Here is a 22,251-nt window from a genome sequence, read left to right as displayed (position 1 = left end):
TCCTATTTGAGAAAAACAAGAAATCTATTATGTCTAGTGGAGAGTAAGCAGCAGGTTCCACATTACAGACTACCTAAAGCAAGCCATTAACCACTTGAGCTGATAAACTAATCTTTTGCTTCAGGCCAAAAAAAAAAAAAAAGTGGTGGCAGGGAGGAAAGAAGAAAACAAAGGAGGGAGGGAGAGGGACTAGGAGGGAGAAAAAGGGGCAACAATTTTTACTTTTCTATTTTCACCTTCCAGCTGTACCCCTGCACTTTGTAACTGGTATTACTTTGTTCAACTTACTTTCCCCAGCTACAATGTCTTTTGCACTCTCTATCAAAATCTTATGTTTAACATAATCTTATGCTTTTTTAGCTTTCCTGGTGGCTCAGTGGTGAAGAACCCACGTGCAATGCACAAGACACAGGTTCAATCCCTGGGTTGGGAAGATCCCCTGGAGAAGGAAATGGCAACCCACTCCAGTGTTCTTGCCTGAGAAATTCCATGGACAGAGGAACCTGGCGGACTACAGTCCACAGGGTCACAAAAGAATCGGACGCAACTGAGCAACTAAACAACAACAACATGGTTTAAAAAAAACAAAATGTTGGCCTCACCCCATGACATATGGGAACTTAGTTCCCTGACGAGGGATTGAACCCATGCCCCCTGCATTGGAAAGCAGAGTCTTAACCACTAGACTACCAAGGAAGTCCCATCTTATGCTTATTTTTTAAAGTTTCAACTCAAATCTTCCCTCTTTTTTCTCCTAAAGTCCTTAAGGTTCTCTTTCTGTTCTGAAACACCATGTCCTCACTTTCTGTAGCTCCCAGAACAGCCTGATTCTACAGAGCCTTTTGTTTATTATATTACTGATTCCCAAACCCTTTAGAGGTCAGAATCTTGCATATCACAAGTGCCCAATTCATTTGTGTGCATGTAACACTGAACATATTTGTAGCTGACTATTCAAAAAACTGGACTTAATGGGGTAGAACTATAAAAGAGCTTTTTTTTTGCAGAAAACTCTCTTCAAACATACTTGTAGTTCATCTGTGCCTTGGATAACTAAAATAAGAGAAAGATAAATACCATATGATCTTACTTATATATGGAACCTAAAAAACAAAGCAAATGAACAAACATAACAAAATGGAACAGACACACAGATACAGAGACCAAACAGGTGGTTGCCAGAGGGGAAGGGGGAAGGGGATGAGTGAAATAGGTCAGGGAGATTAAGAGGTACAAACTTCCAGTTACCAAATGAGTCATGGGGATGAAATACACAGTGTGGGGAGTATAGTCAATAATACTGTCATATCTTTATACAGTGACAGGTGGCAACTAGACTCACCAGTAATCATTTTGAAATGTATAGAAATATTATTGAATTACTATGTTATGTACCTGAAACTAACAGAGGTCAATTATACTTCAAAAAAAGAAGGAAAGAAAGAAAGAAGGAAACATGAGACAGAACAGCTTTCACTCCTAGGTACTAACAAAGCCTCAGTTTTCAAGAGTAAAAACTCCAGACTCCTTGCTTCTGACTGTAGTGACTAAGAGCACCAGAGCACAGAGCAACAAACAAACCTTAAAAACAATCCTCAGTGAAAAGTAAGAATCAAAACAACTTAATACAGAGCCATTTACATTCAGGGAAAATACAAGCAAAAACCGTAATACAAAGTTTCCCAGGCCAGGATATACACAACAAAAAAAAAATACATATGGAACCCATTAAAACAGTTTTCTACGCAGAGGACTGGGAGTGGAGAACGGGGACCAAAATGCATAAATACACAAAACAAGAAAGGCATTTTGCACAAATTAATAATGTGAATGTACCGTGAACTAGGAGTCAGATTGACTCAGGCCTCTGTACTGCCCATCTCCAAGGAATATCTGGGCCTCGTAAGAATCAGAGCTTCACTATCCTTTCACGTTCAGACCTCAGAAAAGGAATGGCCAGGTTGGCTGAGGTTGGATGTAGTCAGCTTCTCTAGTATTTCCCTCCTGTCGCTCTCTTCTTCTATGATTCAGTGATATCTCTGGTTCCCCCAGGGTTGGTGCAGTGGAGAGCAGAATGGGGTAGAAAAAGTCTTATTCAACTGAGTATAACCATCACCTTGCAACGGTACCCCTGTATGCTGATTCCTCTCAAGAGAAGCTTATGTACGTTCGAGGACCTGTCTCTAAAGATACATCCAAAGAATTAAACACTACAGGTACTTGCCTGAACCCCAGCACCTATTGCCCAAAGAATAGAAAAGCAAATACATTTACAGTTTTTGACCTAGTTGTTTTTGATCTACCAGGTTTCTTTAAGAGAGTCAGCATAAGCTGGCTGTGTAATAATATAATGAGTACAATTATAGTAACCATTTAATGAACACTTGCTATAACTGTGCATGCGAGCGTGTTCCATTGTGTCCAATTCTTTGAGACCCCATGCATTGTAGCCCACGAGGCTCCTCTGTCCACGGGATTTTCCAGGCAAGAATACTGGAGTGGGTTGCCATTTCCTCCTCCAGGGGATCCTCCTGATCCAAGGATCAAACTCACATCTCCTGCACTGCAAGCAGATGCTTTACACTGAGCCACCAGGGAAGCACTTGCTACAATAGTGCTCATTTAATCCGCACAAGACTCTGTGTCACAGATTCAGTTACTATCCTCATTTCATAGAAAAAGAAACAGAATCTAAGAGAGGTCACAGAGCCAGTATGCAACATACTTAGATTAAAATTTTGAGATTCCTATTTCAAAATCACGTTCTTCACCTCCACACTTCGTGTACATAAGCAGTTGCACTTGGCAGAGGGTACAGCAGAGTAGAGGCGAGAACATTGCCCCTGAGGACGATGCTGCTGCTGCTACTGCTAAGTCGCATCAGTCTGTGCGACCCCATAGACGGTGATGATCTGACAAGAAAAGAACTGGCTGGCTTCTTTGAGAAGCCTCAAGTCACTCAGCAGTAAACGGAAAAAATAACTGCTCTTTATCTGGTGAAGTAAGGGGAGATAAAATCACCTTCACCCTTGATTTTACTGCAAAGGAGGTGGCTAAGCCACAGCAGCCAATAGGTGTGGATGGAATTAGGAGCCTACTTAATGGAGTGTGTTTTATGTGGGCAGTCCAACTTCACTAGCCTCATCTACACAACGGGCATAAAAATAATAGTATCTTAGGGTGGTTGTGGGGCTTCCCTGGTGGCTCAGATGGTAAAGAATCTACCTGCAATGGGGAAGACCTGGGTTCGATCCCTGGGTTGGGAAGATCCCCTGGAGAAGGAAATGGCAACCCACTCCAGTGTTCTTGCCAGGAGAATTCCCATGGACAGAGGAGCCTGGTGGGCTACAGTCCATGGGGTCGCAAAGAGTCAAACACAATTGGATGACTAAGCACAGCACACAGGGTGATTGTGACAATCAGGGCTGGTGCACTGGGATGACCCAGAGGGATGGTATGGGGAGGGAGATGGGAGGGGGCGTCAGGATGGGGAACATGTGTATACCCGTGATGGATTCATGTTGATATATGGCAAAACCAATACAATACTGTAAAGAAATTAGCCTCCAATTAAAATAAATAAATTTATAATGATAATTTTAAAAATAAAAGCAAATATATATATATACATAACAGATTTAGAACAGTGCTTGACAGATAATGCTCACTATCTAAATACTAGCTACTTACTCTTGGTATTAAAGACAAAGACTTGGCTACTAGGAACCCCTGTGGCCTTAAATATATGTAAGCTCCAAGCAGAGATGGAGAGAGGCTCAAGCTCATCTTGGCTTCCTCTCAGTGGGCGTTTAGTTTGGAGGAGTAGTTAGCTATTGTCCTGGCCAATAGAAAACGGAGCTCAGAAGGGATATGACAAAGATGGAGAAACAAGATGTCAAGGAATAAGAATAACTCCTACTTTATTTTTTTCTTTTTTCTTTTTTTTTACCAATTCTATTATCAAACATGGCATTTAGAGTATACCAATGTGGTTTCATCTAATCCTCACAGTTGTCTGGGATATTACTGACAGTGTTCCTTGTCTGAGCCTTCATTCACACCTCTATAAAAAGACAATAAAAAGGAGTAAGGATTCAGGCTGGGGCAACCTGAACCCGGAGCACACCCTCCTAACTTCTGCCCTCACTACTTCTCAAGGGTCTACCACTGAGCGCCAGAAGTCAAGAGGGGGGCATCAACAAGGCTGTGGGTGGGACTGACACATGCCGTAACCACAGTACAGTTTGCACTAGGATTGGTGGGTGTAAAACACAAGCCACAAATACTTTCATTTGCCTTGTTTAAGATTACATTTGAAACCCTAGGCCACAAGTTTAGATGATACTTCACGAGAAACTTTGGGGAAAGCCTGTTGTTGTAAGCACTTTTGAAAATACAAAACGCCAACCAGAAAGAAAGAAGAGAGGTGAGAAATTACTGACCTGCCAGATTTTGTAAAATTTAAGTTAAATCTATACTTATTCTTTATATTTATTTCTTTTTTTTCCTTTTTTTAAATTTATTTTAATTGGAGGCTAATTACTTTATAATATTGTATTGGTTTTGCCATACATCAACATGAATCCGCCATGCGTGTACACGTGTTCCCCATCCTGAACCCCCCTCCCACCTCCCTCCCCATATCATCCCTCTGGGTCGTCCCAGTGTACGAGCCCCGAGCATCCTGTATCCTGCATCGAACCTGGACTGGTGACTCGATTCTTATATGATATTATACATGTTTCAATGCCATTCTCCCAAATCATCCCACCCTCTCCCTCTCCCAGAGAGTGCAAAAGACTGTTCTAGACATCTGTGTCTCTTTTGCTGTCTCGCATACAGGGTTATTATTACCATCTTTCTAAATTCCATATATATGTGTTAGTATACTATATTGGTGTTTTTCTTTCTAGCTTACTTCACTCTGTATAATAGGCTCCAGTTTCATCCACCTCATTAGAACTGATTCAAATGTATTCTTTTTAATGGCTGAGTAATACTTCATTGTGTATAGGTACCACAGCTTTCTTATCCATTCATCTGCTGATGGACATCTAGGTTGCTTCCATGTCCTGGCTGTTATAAACAGTGCTGCAATGAACAAATTTCTAAGACTCCTTCCTACAAAGGGCAATGATATTACTTCCTGTAATAGTAGGAAGTTTATTTTCATAATTCTCTCCCATGTGTTGTTGTAACCTTTCAATTGTATTTTTATGATGGAAAACTACATACATGGAAAGGTTGTGGAGAACTGTATTGATTCAAAACTTTGACTCAAAGTTGTAAAATACACCAGAAGAAATTGAGTTTGCTCACCAGCCCTACGTTAACTAACCCACAGACAGTAAATGCTGATGAGAATGGAGACAGATGCCATATCAAAACTGTGCAGGCTCTTCTTATGTTAAGATGTGAAATAATTTCCTCTTTACAGAAGTTATCTTTTGCAAACGGCATAAGCATATGATCATGACATTGGTCTTGAAACACACTGTAGATCTCCCTCGGTTCTGCACAAGCCCATGCAGAGGATGTGATTCATGGAGTTGCCAGAAGCAAAAGAGATCATGGAAGGACCCGTGACCTGTAAACACTACCAGGCATACGAACCTGAGGGGAGATTGCCAGCTGCAGAAGAGAGGCAGTGTGTTGTGTGCAAGCTTAATATTTCCTATGGTTCTGATGTTGAAGCTGAAACTCCAATACTTCGGCCACCTGATGCGAAGAGCTGACTCACTGGAAAAGACTCTGATGCTGGGAAAGATTGAGGGCAGGAGGAGAAGGGGACAACAGAGGATGAGATGATTGGATGGCATCACCGACTCAATGGACATGGGTTTAGGTGGACTCCAGGAGTTGGTGATGGACAGGGAGGCCTGGTGTGCATCGATTCATGGGGTCGCAAAGAGTCGGACACAACTGAGCAACTGAACTGAACTGAAGGTAGTTTTATTTTTATTTTTTTGAAAATCTCCATACTGTTTTCCACAGTGGCTGTACCAATTTATGTTACTACTAACAGTATACAAGGATTCCCTTTTCTCCATATCCTCACCAACATCTATGACTTGCTGACTTTATGATGATAGCTATTCTGAAAGGTGTGAGGTGACATCTCATCAAAGTTTGGGTGTGCATTTCTCTGATGATCTGTGATATTGAGCATCTTTCTATGTGCCTGTTGGCCATCTATATACCTTTCTTAGAAAAAACATACATTCAAGTCTTCTGCCCACTTTTTGGCTGTTTGCTTTTTTATATAGAGTAATATTTATATGTATACATATTTGGCTCTTAACCCCTTATCAGTTACAGCATTTGCAAATATTTTCTCTCTTTCAGTTGATTGTCTTCCATTTTGTTGATGCCTTCCTTTGCTGTGCAAGTTTTAAGTTTAATCAGGTCTCATTTGTTTTCTTTTGCTTTTTTTTCTTTTGCCTTAGTAGACATATCTGAAAACAAATTTCTATGATTTATGTCAAATAGTGTTCTGCCTATGTTCTCATCTAGAAGTTGAATGGTTTCAAATCGGACATTTAGGTCTTCAACTAAAACTGAGAAAAATTTCGGAAATTATTTTTTAAATCTAAATATCGATGCATCACCAATAAGCTCAGAGTACTGCACAGCTCTTTTTTGGTATCAACCCTTCTCAGCACACAACCCTAAAGGTGACTTATCTCTCGCATTCCAGAGAGGAGAAAGCAAGTCCCAGTGGAGTCTGCTCCACACTGAGCTGAATTCGCTTACAAAGAAGATGTGGAGCAAGCAGAGCTGAAAACCAGCCCGGGAGAATGTGTGGTTTTGAACCAAACCATCTCCAAATGCCCTGGGAAGTGCTGGTAAGCTTTGTTTGTGCTGCCAGCAAAAGAGACTTTTCATAAAAGGGCTGTTTTTCAAAGAACAACAAACGCTGCTATTTTAAACTTGGGGGTGGGAGATCTATCTGGACCTGGACCGTTTACACAAGCGAGTGCTGGCTGACTGACATCTCACCCCAGTGTCTGCAGCTCCAGCTTCCAAGGAAAGCAAAGGGTCCCGCTTCTGATGGCTCTGGGAGTCAGCATATAAGCTCTCCAGCTGTAGTTGAACTTTGCAACGTAGGCAGAAATCCTCAACAAGGTCAGGCTGGTGATGTTTACCACCCAAGTGGTCTTGGGGATTAATGGGGGCCAGGAAGCTATGGCAGACTTGAGCACAGTCAGCAGACACAGGACTTAAGGGACACTAACCCCCATGCTCTGCGTGTGTGTGTGTTGTCCCGATTATTGCTCTAGGACAATGCTGCTTGACTGTAAGAAGCCAGCTGCTGGAGTCAGGCTACCTGGGTTTACAGCCTCACTCCACCATAACTAAGCCCATAAACTCCCCAGGTTTCAGCTTCCTGTGTGTAAAGCAGAGGGGGTAACAAAGGTGCCTGCACCCAGGAGGCTGTTGTCAGCAGTCAAGAGGCTGACACACCAGAGTGCTCCCACATCCAACCACACCGGCCATGGCTGCTCCCACGACTGTTGGCTCTCAGAAGCCCAATGAACTGCCCACCAAAGGGGAATGTGTGTCTGGCCCTCGCAAATCCAATGAAAAGGCAGAGACGACACCAACAGCCTGCTCAGGGTGTTAGATTTTAAAATCATGTAATAATAATAATAACAATAACAATGAGTATAATCACCAATTTCCATCACAACTCCAGTGCTTTCTCTCGCATTATAGAGATTCATGAAATTCTGGAAGAGAAGCAGCCAGAGGCAATCAGCAAGACAGAACAGGGAAAGGTGAGCCCCTACGGTAGGACATTTTCTCTAAAAGGGCTGTTATTTTTACAACACAGCCCTAAATCTTTCCAGGAAAGGAAAACACAGCCAAGCTCACTCAGCAGGGGGGGCGGAATCGCATTTCCCCTTCCCTCACCAGAAGTTTCAAACTAACTAGAAACATGGCAATGACTGCCAGTGGCCGGTTGGAACTTTTATTTAAAAAAAAAAAAAAAAAGAAGTCATTTTCCGTGTTCAGAGTCTGAAAAAAAAGGGATTGAAACAGTGCAGAGTTCAGAGGAGAAAAAGGCGGTGAGGGGTTACTAGCTAACTCTAGAGTCTTCGCAGCAGCATCCTTCGTGTACAAGAGTCCCGATCTTCGGTTTCCCTAAGAAGTAAGGACTCGACACGTTAAGCACTGAATTCCGAGATGCCCAGGGTTACCCAGCTCCCAGCCCAGATTTCTTTGCAACTCAGCCAAACGGCTTTGCGGAGTTCAGCTGAGTGGGGGAAGGGAAAAAAAAGAGCAACCAACTTTGCACGCGTCTTACCCTGCGGTTTTCAAAGAAAATAAAGAAAAGACACTAACCTTGCCTCTTGTCTGGGAAGCGCACCGGGCCCGGCTGAGGTTGTCGCCCATAGCAAAGGGCCCCCAGGTTCAGGAGCTGAGCCACCACGGAGAGCTTTGCAAGCCAGCTCCTCTGGGCACATGGCATGATTCAGTCGTTGGGGAGAAGAAAAGTCAACAAGTTGTAGCTCTCAGCTCAAGAAATCAAGTCCTCGCCCGTAGCCGAGCAGGAAGATGCAGGGGTGCATGGTCCAGGAGTGGGGAGAGGGAGGCTGCAAGGCTGCCCACGGGCTCCCTTTCGTTTTGTTTTTTTTTAAGCAGAAAGGGGCTAGTTACCTTTCCGTCCCCTCCCTCCTCCTGAAAGGGGAGTGATTCAGCTGACAGTGTCTGCTTTCCGCGGGCTGTGGAATGGGTCGGAGCGGGAGGACGCAGCCCACCCCCGATCCCCACCCCTCTGCCTTGGGCGCCCGGCCTCCTCCAAGCCAGCCCCGCGCATCTTCCTCCGGGACTCCCACCCCCGCGCTCCGCCGCCCCGCCCAGAGCCCGGCCGAGCCGGCCAAATAGGGGAGCTCAGGGAGAATCACCCTGGGCGTGACGGCGAGTGAGAGGCCCCCAGGCCAGTCCCTCATACACGAGGAAAACATTGAGGGCAGAGATAGGGTAGAGGGGACCCCACTCCCTGACCCTCCTCAGCTCAGTGCTGCCCCCTCTCTGCCCTTTCTCCTCCCCGTTCCTGAACTTTTCCTACCTCTACCAAGCCTCCTCTGCCGGCCCTCTATCTCCAAGATTCTCTTCCAGGGCCGGCTAGGGCTTCCCTTTCAAAAAAATAACAAGCAGTTTTTCCCTTTGCCCGGTTACACAAAGGGAAATGGTGTGTTCACACGCTAGTGCAACCCTAGACGAGACTCCATGCCACGGGGCGATGGGACCAAAGGCCCAGGAACACCTTGGAGTCTGCAGGCCTCTTTGGGGCTTTTCTAATCTTCCTAAGCCCACCTCCGCTCACCCAAAAGGAAACCGGAAGAGTAGAAGAAGTCAGTCAGCCCCAGAAGGTGTCAAGGTGTTTCTCCAGTTTACCTGCACAGGCCACCCATGGAAGGCGAAACCATCCAGAGGCTCAAGCTTTACATCAATGAGACTGCTGCAAACTACGGGGCTTGCCAGGCATCCTGAGGATTTCCTGGGATAATCCACTCAAGATTTTGCACTTCAGGGCTGAAATAGTCCTCTTTATTCCATTCAGGAGGAGTTTGGCCCCATACTGGTTCTCTGTGGCTTCCCGCCAACCCATATGTGTTCAGTGAGTGGAGTGGGTACCAACTCATCAGGGCCAAGCAGTGAGCCAAGCAAAAGGTGGTGCTCACAGACCCAGGGCAGGTAGTTTGAAGGACTTCAGACTGGATACATACATACCACATTTCTTGTTATTGCCATTACAAATGCCCACAAGTTTGGCAACATGAAACAACACAAATTTAGTGTCTTACAGGTCTGGAGGTCAGAAGTCTGAGATGGGTCTTGCTGGGCTAAATCAAGGTTAAGACAGCCACATTCCTCCCTGAAGGCTTTTTCCTTGGCTTTTCCAGGTTCTAGAGAGTACATCATGAGAAACGCTGGGCTGGAAGAATCACAAGCTGGAATCAAGCTTGCCAGGAGAAATATCAATAACCTCAGATATGCAGATGACACCACCCTTATGGCAGAAAGTGAAGAGGAACTAAAAACCTCTTAATGAAAGTGTAAGAGGAGAGTGAAAAAGTTGGCTTAAAGCTCAACATTAAGAAAACGAAGATCATGGCATCTGGTCCCATCACTTCATGGCAAATAGATGGGGAAACAGTGGAAACAGTGTCAGAGTTTATTTTGGGGGGCTCCAAAATCACTGCAGATGGTGACTGCAGCCTAGACGCTTACTCCTTGGAAGAAAAGTTATGACCAACCTAGACAGCATATTAAACAGCAGAGACATTACTTTGCCGACTAAGGTCCGTCTAGTCAAGGCTATGGTTTTTTCTGTGGTCATGTATGGATGGGAGAGTTGGACTGTGAAGAAGGCTGAGCGCCGAAGAATTGATGTGTTTGAACTGTGGTGTTGGAGAAGACTCTTGAGAGTCCCTTGGACTGCAAGGAGATCCAACCAGTCCATTCTGAAGGAGATCAGCCCTGGGATTTCTTTGGAAGGAATGATGCTAAAGCTGAAGCTCCAGTACTTTAGCCACCTCATGTGAAGAGTTGACTCACTGGAAAAGACTCTGATGCTGGGAGGGATTGGGGGCAGGAGGAGAAGGGGACGACAGAGAATGAGATGGCTGGATGGCATCACGAACTCGATGGACGTTGAGTTTGAGTGAACTCAGGGAATTGGTGATGGACAGGGAGGCCTGGCGTGCTGCAATTCATGGGGATGCAAAGAGTCAGACACGACCGAACGACTGAACTGAACTGAACTGAACTGAGAGGTTGCCCACATTCCTTGGCTCATGGCTGTCTTCTCCTATTTTCAAAGACAGTAAGGGCCAGTTGGATCTCTTAATTCGGATCATCCTGACACTACCTCTTTTTCCTCCCTTTTCTGTGTATAAGGACCTTTGTGATTGCATTCTAGAGCCACCCAGGTCATCCAGATTCATCCTTTTATGAAAAGTCAGCTGATTGTTGCTAATTTTTCAGTCACTTAGTCACGTCTGACTCTTTGTGACCCTGTGGACTGTACATCAGGCTCTTCTGTCCACCATCTCCCGAAGTTTGCTCAAATTCATGTCCATTGAGTTGTGATGCTATCTAACTATCTCATCCTCTGCCTCTGCCTTCTTATTTTGCCTGTAATCGTTTCCAGTGAGTCGGCTCTTTGCATCAGGAAGCCAAATGGAAGAACTTTGCATCAGTCCTTCTAATCAACATTCAGGATTAATTTCCTTTAGGATTGACTGGCTTAATCTCCTTACACCCCAAGTGACTCTCAAGAGAGTCAGTTTATTAGCAACTTTAATTCCATCTGTAACTTTTATCCTCCTTGCCATACAACATTACATGTTATGTTGTGCTATCATAGATCAGTCATAGAACTGCTCTGAGCCTCTGTTCCTTTCATATAAATATTAGTTAAGAAGAGCATAACTGTAGTTTAAAGGAGATTCAGATAAGACATGCATGTCTAGTGAAATGTCATGAAGACCCAACAGAAAGGCAATTGCAAGGGTGTTGAAGAACAATTTGGGGCTAGAACTCTTTCTTTCCCTTTTGTCTTCTTCCCCTTCCCTTTGTCCTTCTTCTCCTCCTCTTCTTCCTCCTTCTGTTTCTTCTTCTTCTTTTAATAGCAAGCAAAGTCTCACCTAAACGGTGAGGAAAAAGAGTTTCCTACTGGCATTTAAAGGCCAAAGATGCTGCTAAACCGCCTGCAATGCATAGACTTCTCTCCACAACAAAGACTATGCCAATAGTGCCAAGGTTGAGATAACTTTTTCTAGATACATGTACAGCAGTCAGAGTTCTTTTATACTCTTTGCCATTAAAAAATATTTTTCCTTGAGTAATCACTTACTGGATTTCACTTCTGGAGTTCACTTACAATGCTGTGTCAGTTTAAGGTGTACAGCAGAGTGTTTCAATTTTACATATACCTATATTTATTATTTTTCAGTGTCTTTTCTATTTTTCTTTTTTCCTTCTTTTTCCCCAAGTGCTGTTGAAGAGACTCACATAATTGCACCTAGTGGGGCAATGACCAGTTCACCTCTCCAACTTCAGCAAGTTTTCAACATGGCTCATTACAGATATGCATCCTGCTGCTGTTCTAAGACCGAGTTCCTCTTACTTTCTCCAGAATTTATGAAATTCCTCCAAAGCCTGCTGTTACCTTGGAACAAAGGGAAGAATTAATCCTCCTCTTGTCAATGGGAAAAGGAAACAGATCCTTTTGGTGACCAAGGTTATAGCAGCAAAAGAGCCCACAGTCTTTCCCGATGTGTCCTCGGAAGAGGGCACAGCTGTGAAGCAGTGCATCGTCTCCTAAACATCCCATGACGGATGCACATATGCTCCCGCTGGAGAAAAACTACAAACACACACAGAATGCCAGTGCTATGTAAGAAGTCGGGACAGCAAACACAGTATTTATCACACGCTGACTATTTACTGGGCATTGTCTTGTATCTGTATTACTTTATTTAATCTTCACAAAACCCCATTAGTTAGACAGTACTATTATTAGCTTTGATTTGTGGATGAGAAAACACACGCTGAAAGATTACATAACTTGCCTAGGATCACATCACTATGAAGTGGAAAATCAGGGTGAAGCAGTGAAGGTAAGAATAAATGAAAAGACTTAGCCAAGATGCTAAGTAGAACCAAATATAGCTCTCTCTTACTTACTCGCAGTGTCTTCATCCACAAGGCGTGGAGGGACTAATACTGACATACAGACATCACCACTGTGTGCCAGGCAGTGGTTCAGTTTGTAAGTAAAGTGTTTTCCATGTGAAAATACAAATTGAGACAAAAGATTAAAATGCCTCACAAAGAGTTCCCTCTGTTACATAGGCAAACAGCTAAGTTCATACTTCCCTTAAAAAGGCATAACAAAGTTCATACTTTCCTTTAAAACCTGTAGAAGAACAAGGAATGGCTGAAATTCAAGGAATATTAGCTCAAGGCATTTTTCACAGCTTTTAACACTGGAAAGACAAAAGAAACTGACATAGACCAAGAAGACCAACTTTGACTTGGCCCCAAGAATCACAAATTAATACTACGAAAAGAGAATTAACATCTGTTAACCCTACCTTCGGAGAAGGCAATGGCAACCCACTCCAGTACTCTTGCCTGGAAAATCTCATGGACGGAGGAGCCTGATAGGCTGCAGTCCATGGGGTCGCTAAGGGTTGGACACGACTGAGCGACTTCACTTTCACTTTTCACTTTCATGCATTGGAGAAGGAAATGGCAACCCACTCCAGCGTTCTTGCCTGGGGAATCCCAGGGATGGCAGAGCCTGGTGAGCTGCCTTCTATGGGGTTGCACAGAGTCGGACACTACTGAAACGACTTAGCAGCAGCAGCAGCAGCAACCCTGCCTTAATACCACCATCACCACCACTGCATAATGACAATCATGGTATCATGCTTTATAGTTTACAAGGTTCCTTTAGTAAGCTAAGTTAGAGGATGAAAGGAAGAAAGTCTTCCTCTGAACTTTTCAAGCATAGTTAGACCTTAACTCTGCTTGGAAGTCAAAAAACAATGTCTTCAAAAATCATACATTTTAAAATTGCTGTCACATGTACTATTTTCTTTTAAATCTCTCTGCAATCTTTGAAAGAAGATGGGGATGGTATTTGAAACCCTGGGGATTGTCAGTTCACTTCTATTTTTCCACCTACTTGTAGTCAATATATAATTGTATCAATAATCAGCACTGCCCATTCTCATCACCAAGAGAGCTTGTCTTCCTCGCTCAGTTTGAAGCTTCTGGAACCTACTTGGCTTTGTATTAAATGAATGCCATTGAACCATTCTTCAGACATTGTAATTAATCCATTTGACTAAAGAAACAATGTCATGTCAATTTCTCTTTTACAGCCATGGCTGAAAAGTCTATGGATCCCTGATCAATGAAACATATTGACTGAAAGAAAACAGAACTTCTCAGAAAAAAAACTGTGTAGCACTTGAATCAAAATGCTGCAGCAAATTGAATCTAAAGTTAGTTTGGAATCATCTTGAAAGTGAAGTCACTCAGTCGTGTCTGACTCTTCATGACCCCATGGACTGCAGCCTTCCAGGCTCCTCCATCCATGGGATCTTCCAGGCAAAAGTACTGGAGTGGGTTGCCATTGCCTTCTCCAGTGCATGAAACTGAAAAGTGAAGTCGCTCAGTTTCGTCCGACTCTGTACGACGCCAGAGACGGCAGCCCACCAGGCTCCCCCATCCCTGGGATTCTCCAGGCAAGAACACTGGAGTAAGTTGCCATTTCCTTCTCCAATGCATGAAAGTGAAAAGTGAAAGTGAAGTTGCTCAGTCATGTCCACTTTTAGTGACTCCATGGACTGCAGCCTACCAGGCTCCTCCATTCATGAGATTTTCCAGGCAGGAGTACTGGAGTGTGGTGCCATTGGCTTCTCCATTGGAATCATCTTACGCCTAATCAAAATGAAACATAACAAGGGTTTACTATGGTTGATGGAAGGAGATCCACATGGGTCATCGGCCAGAGGGAGCCCAGGTGAGATGAGGGGGGATATGGAGTAGCTTGGTGAAAGATATCAGAACCTTAGCAGTGTAAAAACAGTATCCATGTAGGATCGCTGCCCAGTGCATGTATCAGAACTGTGACAGAGGGAGAAGGGCACCCACCTAAGAGCTGATGCCCCAGCAGTGTTGAAATACTGGCAGTGTACTGGGATGATGGTGACAACTGAGGCAGCTGCTGCTGCTGCTGCTAAGTCACATGATTACTTACATGCAGGGGGACTGATCAAATATATTAATAGAACAAGGATAATAGAAGTCAAGTTTCTCACTGCCAGTGAAGAGAAGTAACTGTAGGAGAAAAGAGAAGAGCAGAATGAACCCAGGGATGCTGTTTTGTAACTGAATCCATAGTTGGAACCCATAGCTGTTGATGTTTGTATAGTGTATGCAGAAATAAAGATATGAATGTGTGAAAGTGTTATGTTTATGTGTGTGTGTATATATATATTCCCTAGGCCTGTCCATTTGAATATGTTGGAGCAACAACATCCCAAAAGCAATAAGTGCATCTGACACCCAGGTCTTAAATTCTAAAAATACCATTTTCCTCTAAAAGAACTAAGACTCCTTAAAGAAATGACTGATTTCAAAACTAAGACTTGGAACAAACAGAAGGTAAGCCTGAATTATTCAAAAAAAAATTTATTGTTCAAAAAACAAACAAACAGAAACAGCCAACAACAAGAAGGAAAGACTCAAAGAAAGATGAGGGCACATCAAAAGGAGAGAGAAGCTGGCACGAAACAGTGTCCACAAGGCAAATCTAAGAAAGTTTAAGCAAAAATACACAATAGTAATAAATTATTAGACATACAATAAAATAAGAACCTTGAATCCATTCCAATACAAATAGATAAATGAATAGAAAGAAAGGTCGATGAAGAATGGAAACTTTATATAATATTGTTACCTCCTCCGAAGTACCCAAAAAGAGTAGACTGCAAAAGCCTAGCAGGTATCACCTTAATTGAGTTAACAAAGCAAGCAGAATCAGCAATGTGGAAAATCAAAGCTGTGCACTAGGCTTTAGTGATTTCTGTGAAATCTCTTCCAGAGATACATAGCCTGAAAATAACAAGAAGAAAACATCAGGCAAACCAAAATTGAGGGACATTCTACAAAACAGCTGGCTTTTTATCTTCAAAAGGCCATGAAAGTCAAAGGAAAACTGAAAAACTCTTCCAGATTGAAGGAGATCAAAGAGATTTGACAACTAAATCCAACACATGAGTCTGAATAGGACCCTTTGCTTACAAAAGACATTGTTGGATCAATTAGTGAAATTTGAAAGAGAACAGAGGATTGGATGGTAGTATTATTTCATTTAATTTTCTGAATGTGATGTGGTCTTGTAGAAGAGCTTCCTTGTTTTTTAGAGGTATACCTTAAAGTATATGAAAGTGACGGGGCATCTAGCTGAAAAATTCTTCACCAATAATTTAGAACACAAAATGTTTTTGCTTTTTTTAAACTTTCAACCTTTCTGTAAGTTTGAGAATGATTCTAAATAAAAAACATGAAATGTAACAGTCTATTCTCATTCTTTATAATAATTTAACACTTGGTGGCGATGCTATAGAATTGGAAATTAGAGAAGCCTAACAATGAGAAGTTAGAAGACACTACTGTCCTGGTAAAAAGTGAAGAGGAACTAAAGAGCCTCTTGATGAAGGTGAAAGAGAAGAGTGAAAAAGCTGGCTTAAAACTCAACATTAAAAATACTGAGATCATGGCATCCAGTCCTATCACTTCATGGCAAATATATGGGGAAAAAATGAAAATACTGACAGACTACTTTCTTGGGCTCCAAAATCACTGTGGGTAGTGACTGCAGCCATAAAATTAAAAGATGCCTGCTCCTTGAAAGAAAAGCTATAACAAACCTAGACAGCATATTAAAAAGCAGAGACATCACTTTGCCAACAAAGGTCCATCTAGCTAAAGCTATGGTTTTTCTAGTAGTCATGTATGGATGTGAGAGTTAGACCATAAAGAAGGCTGAGCACCAAATAATTGAAATAACTGATGCTTTCAAACTGCGGTGCTGCAGAAGACTCTTGAGAGTCCCTTGGATATCAAGGAAATCAAATCAACCAATCCTAAAGGAAATCAACCCGGAATTTTCATTGGAAGAACTGATGCTGAAGCTTAAGCTCCAATATTTTGGCCACCTGACGCAAAAAGTGGACTCCATTGGAAAAGACCCTGATGCTGGGAAACACTGAGGGCATGAGAAGAAGCGGGCAACAGAGGATGAGATGGTTGGGTGGCAACACTGATTCAATGGACATGAGTTTGAGCAAACTCTGGGAGAGAGTAAAGGACAGGGAGGCCTGTCATGCTGCAGTCCATGGAGTCGCCAAGCATCAGACACAACTGAGTACCTGAAAAACAAGCAACAAAGTAGCCAATTAAATGCCCATGTGTGATGGTCTCTGAGCACCCATGCAGACAGCTGTGAATGTTACTATTATCAGACTGGTATGTGTTGGTCCTGAGCCACACAGGCACCAGTGCCGTCTGTCACTCTGCCTTAAAGATTAAGTCTAAATTAAACAGTGTGTTCATTGTTCCCAAGGAGAGGAAGAAATTAGGGATAGAATGTACTAGGGAACCTTTGAATACTACTACCTTAGCAAGAAGAGAATACTTCATTTATTTATTCAACAAATATTTATTGACTGCCTACCATATCCAGGCATTGAAAATATAGCAATGAAGGAAACAGAGACTCTTTCTTCATGCTGGAGTTAAGTTCTAGTTTGGGAATCTGAATCAGGGAGAAAGGAAATAAACAAACAGGTAAATATATGTAAGATTTAAAAAAAGTAAGATAGTGGTAGGAGTAATGGAGAGCAATAAGCAGGCTAAGGAGGACAGGGAGTGGTTGAGAGGGGTATATATCTATTTTATATAAGGGGAGCAAAAATGGCCTCTCTACTATGGTGATATTAAAAGAAACGAAAAAATTAGCTATCTGGCAGAAGAATATTCCAGGCCAAGGAGACAGTAACAGCAAAGATCCTCGATTGGAAGACATAGGCTTGGAGGACATGGAAAATTGAGGAGTGGGTGGTGTGGCTGGAGTGTGTGGGCAAGGGGAAGGTGATGGGATGGGGGAGAAGGAAAGACTTGAATGTCCCTAACAGAGACTTTGAATTTTACCCTGAGCAAATTAAGAAGCCACTGCCAGTTTTGGATAGACAAGTGATTTAGAATTTATAAGGATCTCTTTGGTTGCTGGGTTGAGAATAGCTATACGGAGGGAAAGGCAGGAGCATGGAGAGCAGTTAGGAGATTACTGAATTAACTCTGGTAAAAGATAAAGGTGGATTGCCTCAGGTGGTAGCAAAAAGCATGGTGGGAATTACTCAGATGCTGAATTTATTTTGAAGGTAGAGCTAATAAGACTTTCTAATGAATTGGATGTGCAGGACAAGAGAAAGAAAGAACTCAAGGATGATTCCAAGGTTCAGAATTGCCAAGAACTTTATTTTGGGGGGCTCCAAAATCACTGCAGATGATGACTACAGCCATGAAATTAAAAGACGCTTACTCCTTGGAAGAAAAGTTATGACCAACCTAGATAGCATACTCAAAAGCAGAGACATTACTTTGCCGACTAAGGTCCGTCTAGTCAAGGCTATGGTTTTTCCAATAGTCATGTATGGATGTGAGAGTTGGACTGTGAAGAAGGCTGAGCACCGAAGAATTGATGCTTTTGAAGTGTGGTGTTGGAGAAGACTCTTGAGGGTCCCTTGGACTGCAACAAGATCCAACCAGTCCATTCTGAAGGAGATCAGCCCTGGGATTTCTTTGGAAGGAATGATGCTAAAGCTGAAACTCCAGTACTTTGGCCACCTCATGCGAAGAGTTGACTCACTGGAAAAGACTCTGATGCTGGGAGGGATTGGGGGCAGGAGAAGAAGGGGACAACAGAGGATGAGATGGCTGGATGGCATCACGGACTCGATGGACATGAGTCTGAGTGAACTCCAAGAGTTGGTGATGGACAGGGAGGCCTGGCGTGCTGCAATTCATGGGGTCACAGAGTCAGACATGACTGAGCGACTGAACTGAACTGAACTGAGATGAGGAAGATGGAAGTTAGAATAGATTTGGTAGAGGGGGTGGGGAAATCAGAAGTTCAGTTGGAGACTTGTTAAGATGTCTCTGAGACATTTCATATGCAATGTCAATAAGGGCATTAGATATACAAGCCTGGAGTTCAGAGACATTCAGATTGGGTGTACATATGGACATCATAGGTATATGCATATTACTGACCATCATGAAATTGAATGTGTGACTGTAGCAGAGAAGAAAAGAGGCATGAGGACTGTACCTTGGGTGCTCCTGTTGTTGTGTATTAGTCATTCAGTCATGTCTTTGTGACTCCATGGACTGTAGCCCGCTAGGCTCCTCTGTCCATGGAATTCTCTCGGCAAGAATACTGGAACAGGTTACCATTCCCTTCTCTAGGGGATGTTCCTGACCCAGGGATCGAACCCTGGGTAAAGGCAGTAAAGGCAGATTCTTTACTGTCTGAGCCACCAGAGAAGCTCTGGGTGCTGTAGACTAAATATTTGTGTCTCCTCTAAATTCATATGGTGAAATTCTAACCCACAATGTGATGGCATTACGAAGTAAGGTCTTTGGGAGGTGATTCAGGTCATGAGTGCAGACCCCTCTTGAATGGGATTAGTGTCCTTATAAAAGAGCTCCCAGAGAGCCTCCTCATCCATCCACAATGTGAAAACCCAGCGAGAGGTAACTGTCTGTGAATCATCACGCATGTCTCACCAGACACCAAATGTTCCATTGCCTTGATCTTGGACTTCCCAAGCTCTAGAACTGTGAGAAATAAATATCTCTTATTTATAAACTGCCCAGTCTACGCTATTTTTGCTATAACATCCCTAACGGACTAAGACATTGACACGGAAGGGGTGGTACGCCAACATTTAGAGTTCTAGGAAATAAAGAGGAGTCAGCAAAGAAGAGTGGGGGATGACCCATAAGATAAGAAGAAAATCAAGAAAGTGTGATATCTTTGAAACCAAGATACCACAACGATCCACTAGCTCAGACGGGAGGTAGGGACAGAAGAGGAGTCCTAGATCTATAAACTTACCTGCATGGAAGAAAAAGTGAAAGAAAGAGACCAAAGATTGTGTTTATTCAGTTAAGAAACAATAACTCCATCTAATAATAAATCCAGCCCAATTGATGGCCTTGAAATCTGACCAGATTAGAAATTTTGTTATGAAGAGTGGTGTCAGGAAGGGATGAGAGCACCGAGGAATGTCACCTCACTATTTATATTCCCTTAACATGTTGAGCCCAACCAGATCGTATGAGTGTCCTGGACTGAGGTCCTCATCAGAGGAGACCAGCTAAGTGTCAGTATCACTGTTCTTTGACCTCTCCCTGCAGCCACCAAGAGCAGAACATCAGCTGTGCCCCCAGAAACTTTGAAGTGAGAAAATGAGATTAGTTCAGGTAGCAATAGGATATATCATAATAGTACCTACTCTTTTTTACCCCTTTGTTGAGGTATAAATGACATACAATGAACTGAACGTGTTTAAAGTGTACAGTTTTATGTGTTTGCATATATATATGTATATACATACACACCTGTGAAACCATCACCACAATAAATTTTGACATATATGTGTGTATGTGTGCAAGTGTATGTATGGACGTGTATGTGTGTATCTGTCAAACCAGAAGTTTCCTTTTGCTCCTTTGTACTTCCTTCCTCCTATCCCTACTTGCATCACCCCCAGCCGCAGGAAGTCACTGTCCTGTTTTCCATCACTGGAGATTAGCATTTTCTAAAATTTATATCCCCTTTTAAAAATATTTATTTATTTGGCTGCACCAGGTCTTAGCTGTGGTACACAGGATCTTTAGCTGCGACATGTGAACTTTTCATTGTGGCATATGGGATCTAATTCCCTGACCAGGGATCGACCCCAAGCTCTCTGCACTGGGAGCTTGGAGTCTTAGCCACTGGACCACCAGGAAAGTGCCTAAACTCACTTTTATCCATCTTCATTCACTCAGCATAATTACTTACGTGCTTTGTGTGCCAATACTCTTCCTTTTTACTTCTGCATGGTTTTCTATCATATGGATCTACCATAATTGGTCTGTTCATTCATCTTGTTACCGATTTATCTGATAACCACTGGCGAAATGATGGCAAGAAAGCTTAGTCCTGAGCACTTAGTCTAAAATCAGTCAGATGCATGCGTAACACTTGTTTATGTTGGAGGTCTTTCCTCACCATTTATGAAGTAAGGGCCCTAATTTCCATGGGCAATGTACATTTCTCCTCAGGATGAAGTGCCTTTAAAAGATGCACATGCAAATAATGAAAGCTCATCTTTGAAGTCGACCCTGGATTAAGATGGAGAAGGAAATGACAACCTACTCCACTATTCTTGCTTGGAAAATTTCATGGACAGAGGAGCCCAGTGTGCCCCAGTCCATGGGGTCACAGAGTCAGGCACAAGTGAGTGACTGAGCACACCGGCTTAAGATGAAAGATCTCTCAACAGTGTCACAGAGGGTTTCAACATAGCTTGCCCACACTGTCAGATCCGGGGGGGGGTTACCTCCACAGCCACGGGATAACAAGTCTTTGCAACCCTTTGATTTTCCATAGCACAGAGAGTCAGACTCTCTGCTCTTGCAAAGCCCAGGGGATGGCTGGCTGAGGGCAAGATGCCCTCCTAATACCTTTATCCACTTTGGCTCTCCAAATGATGTTGCCAGGGTCTTCTCCTTGGCAACAAGAAGGCTCTTGGTTCAGAGTCCCTCTGAGTGTTACTGATAACAGACTCACACTGTTAGTTACTTGTTTTGCTGTCCTGATAAATCTGTACCAAGTCTCCTGAGAAACCCACAAGAGCATAGAGTTGTATTGATTCAGTCATTGTTTCCTGTGTAAAGCAGTGGCCATGATCAGATTAAGGTGCTGTGATTCATCTTTTGAAGGGGAGAGAGGTGATCTGTCTATGGTTAGACAGATGGAGCCTTTGAAACCCAGGGTGAGAAAACTTGGTACACAGGGTATGTTTAACAAATACGTGGCTTAGTGTGTAAGATGGGCTTCCCAGGTGGTTCTAGTGGTAAGGAACCTGCCTCCCAGTGCAGGAGACTGAGGTTTGATCCTTCGATCAGGAAGATCCCCTGGAGGAGGGCATGGCAACCCATTCCAGTATTCTTGCCTGAAGAATTCCCATGGACAGAGTAGCCTGGCAGGCTACAGTCTATGGGGTTGCAAAGAGTTGGACACAACTGAAGCAACTTAGTGCACACACACACGCACACAGAGAGTATAAGACAAGCAAAAACTGATGAAAGACTTTCAGAAAGAACTGATGTTATCACGTGATGAATTATAAAGTGGCAACCGAGCTGCATTTCACGCAGTGAGATTCAAGTTAATGAATCTTACAATTTGTTATGATTGCTTTTCCACTTGATTAAAAGCTGTAGGTTCAGGGATGATGTTTTATTTATTTCTGCATTTCCCTCAAAGATAAAAATGGTAAATGAATATGTGATCAGAAGATGGATGTGTGGGTGGGTGACTTAGTGGAGAATATTCTGAGGAATGATCTGCCTTGAGGCTCATGGAAACTCCCCTCTATTAAGAGC

General features: G+C 43.0%; 1 protein-coding gene across 1 annotated transcript in view; it reads right to left on the bottom strand.

Annotated features, from left to right (window-relative positions):
• ADAMTS12 (ADAM metallopeptidase with thrombospondin type 1 motif 12) overlaps positions 1-8,789 on the bottom strand; it is a 389,258-nt gene extending 380,469 nt beyond the window's left edge. The window contains exon 1 of the mRNA XM_005694823.3: positions 8,347-8,789. Within this exon, the coding sequence (XP_005694880.2) occupies positions 8,347-8,473 (127 nt within the window). The 5' untranslated portion in view covers positions 8,474-8,789. The remainder of the gene's footprint in view (positions 1-8,346) is intronic.

Source organism: Capra hircus, chromosome 20 (assembly GCF_001704415.2).
Source record: "Capra hircus breed San Clemente chromosome 20, ASM170441v1, whole genome shotgun sequence".
Taxonomy (NCBI): domain Eukaryota; kingdom Metazoa; phylum Chordata; class Mammalia; order Artiodactyla; family Bovidae; genus Capra; species Capra hircus.
The sequence above is the reverse complement of the archived record's forward strand: the minus strand, read 5'-3'. Positions and strand labels throughout refer to the sequence as shown.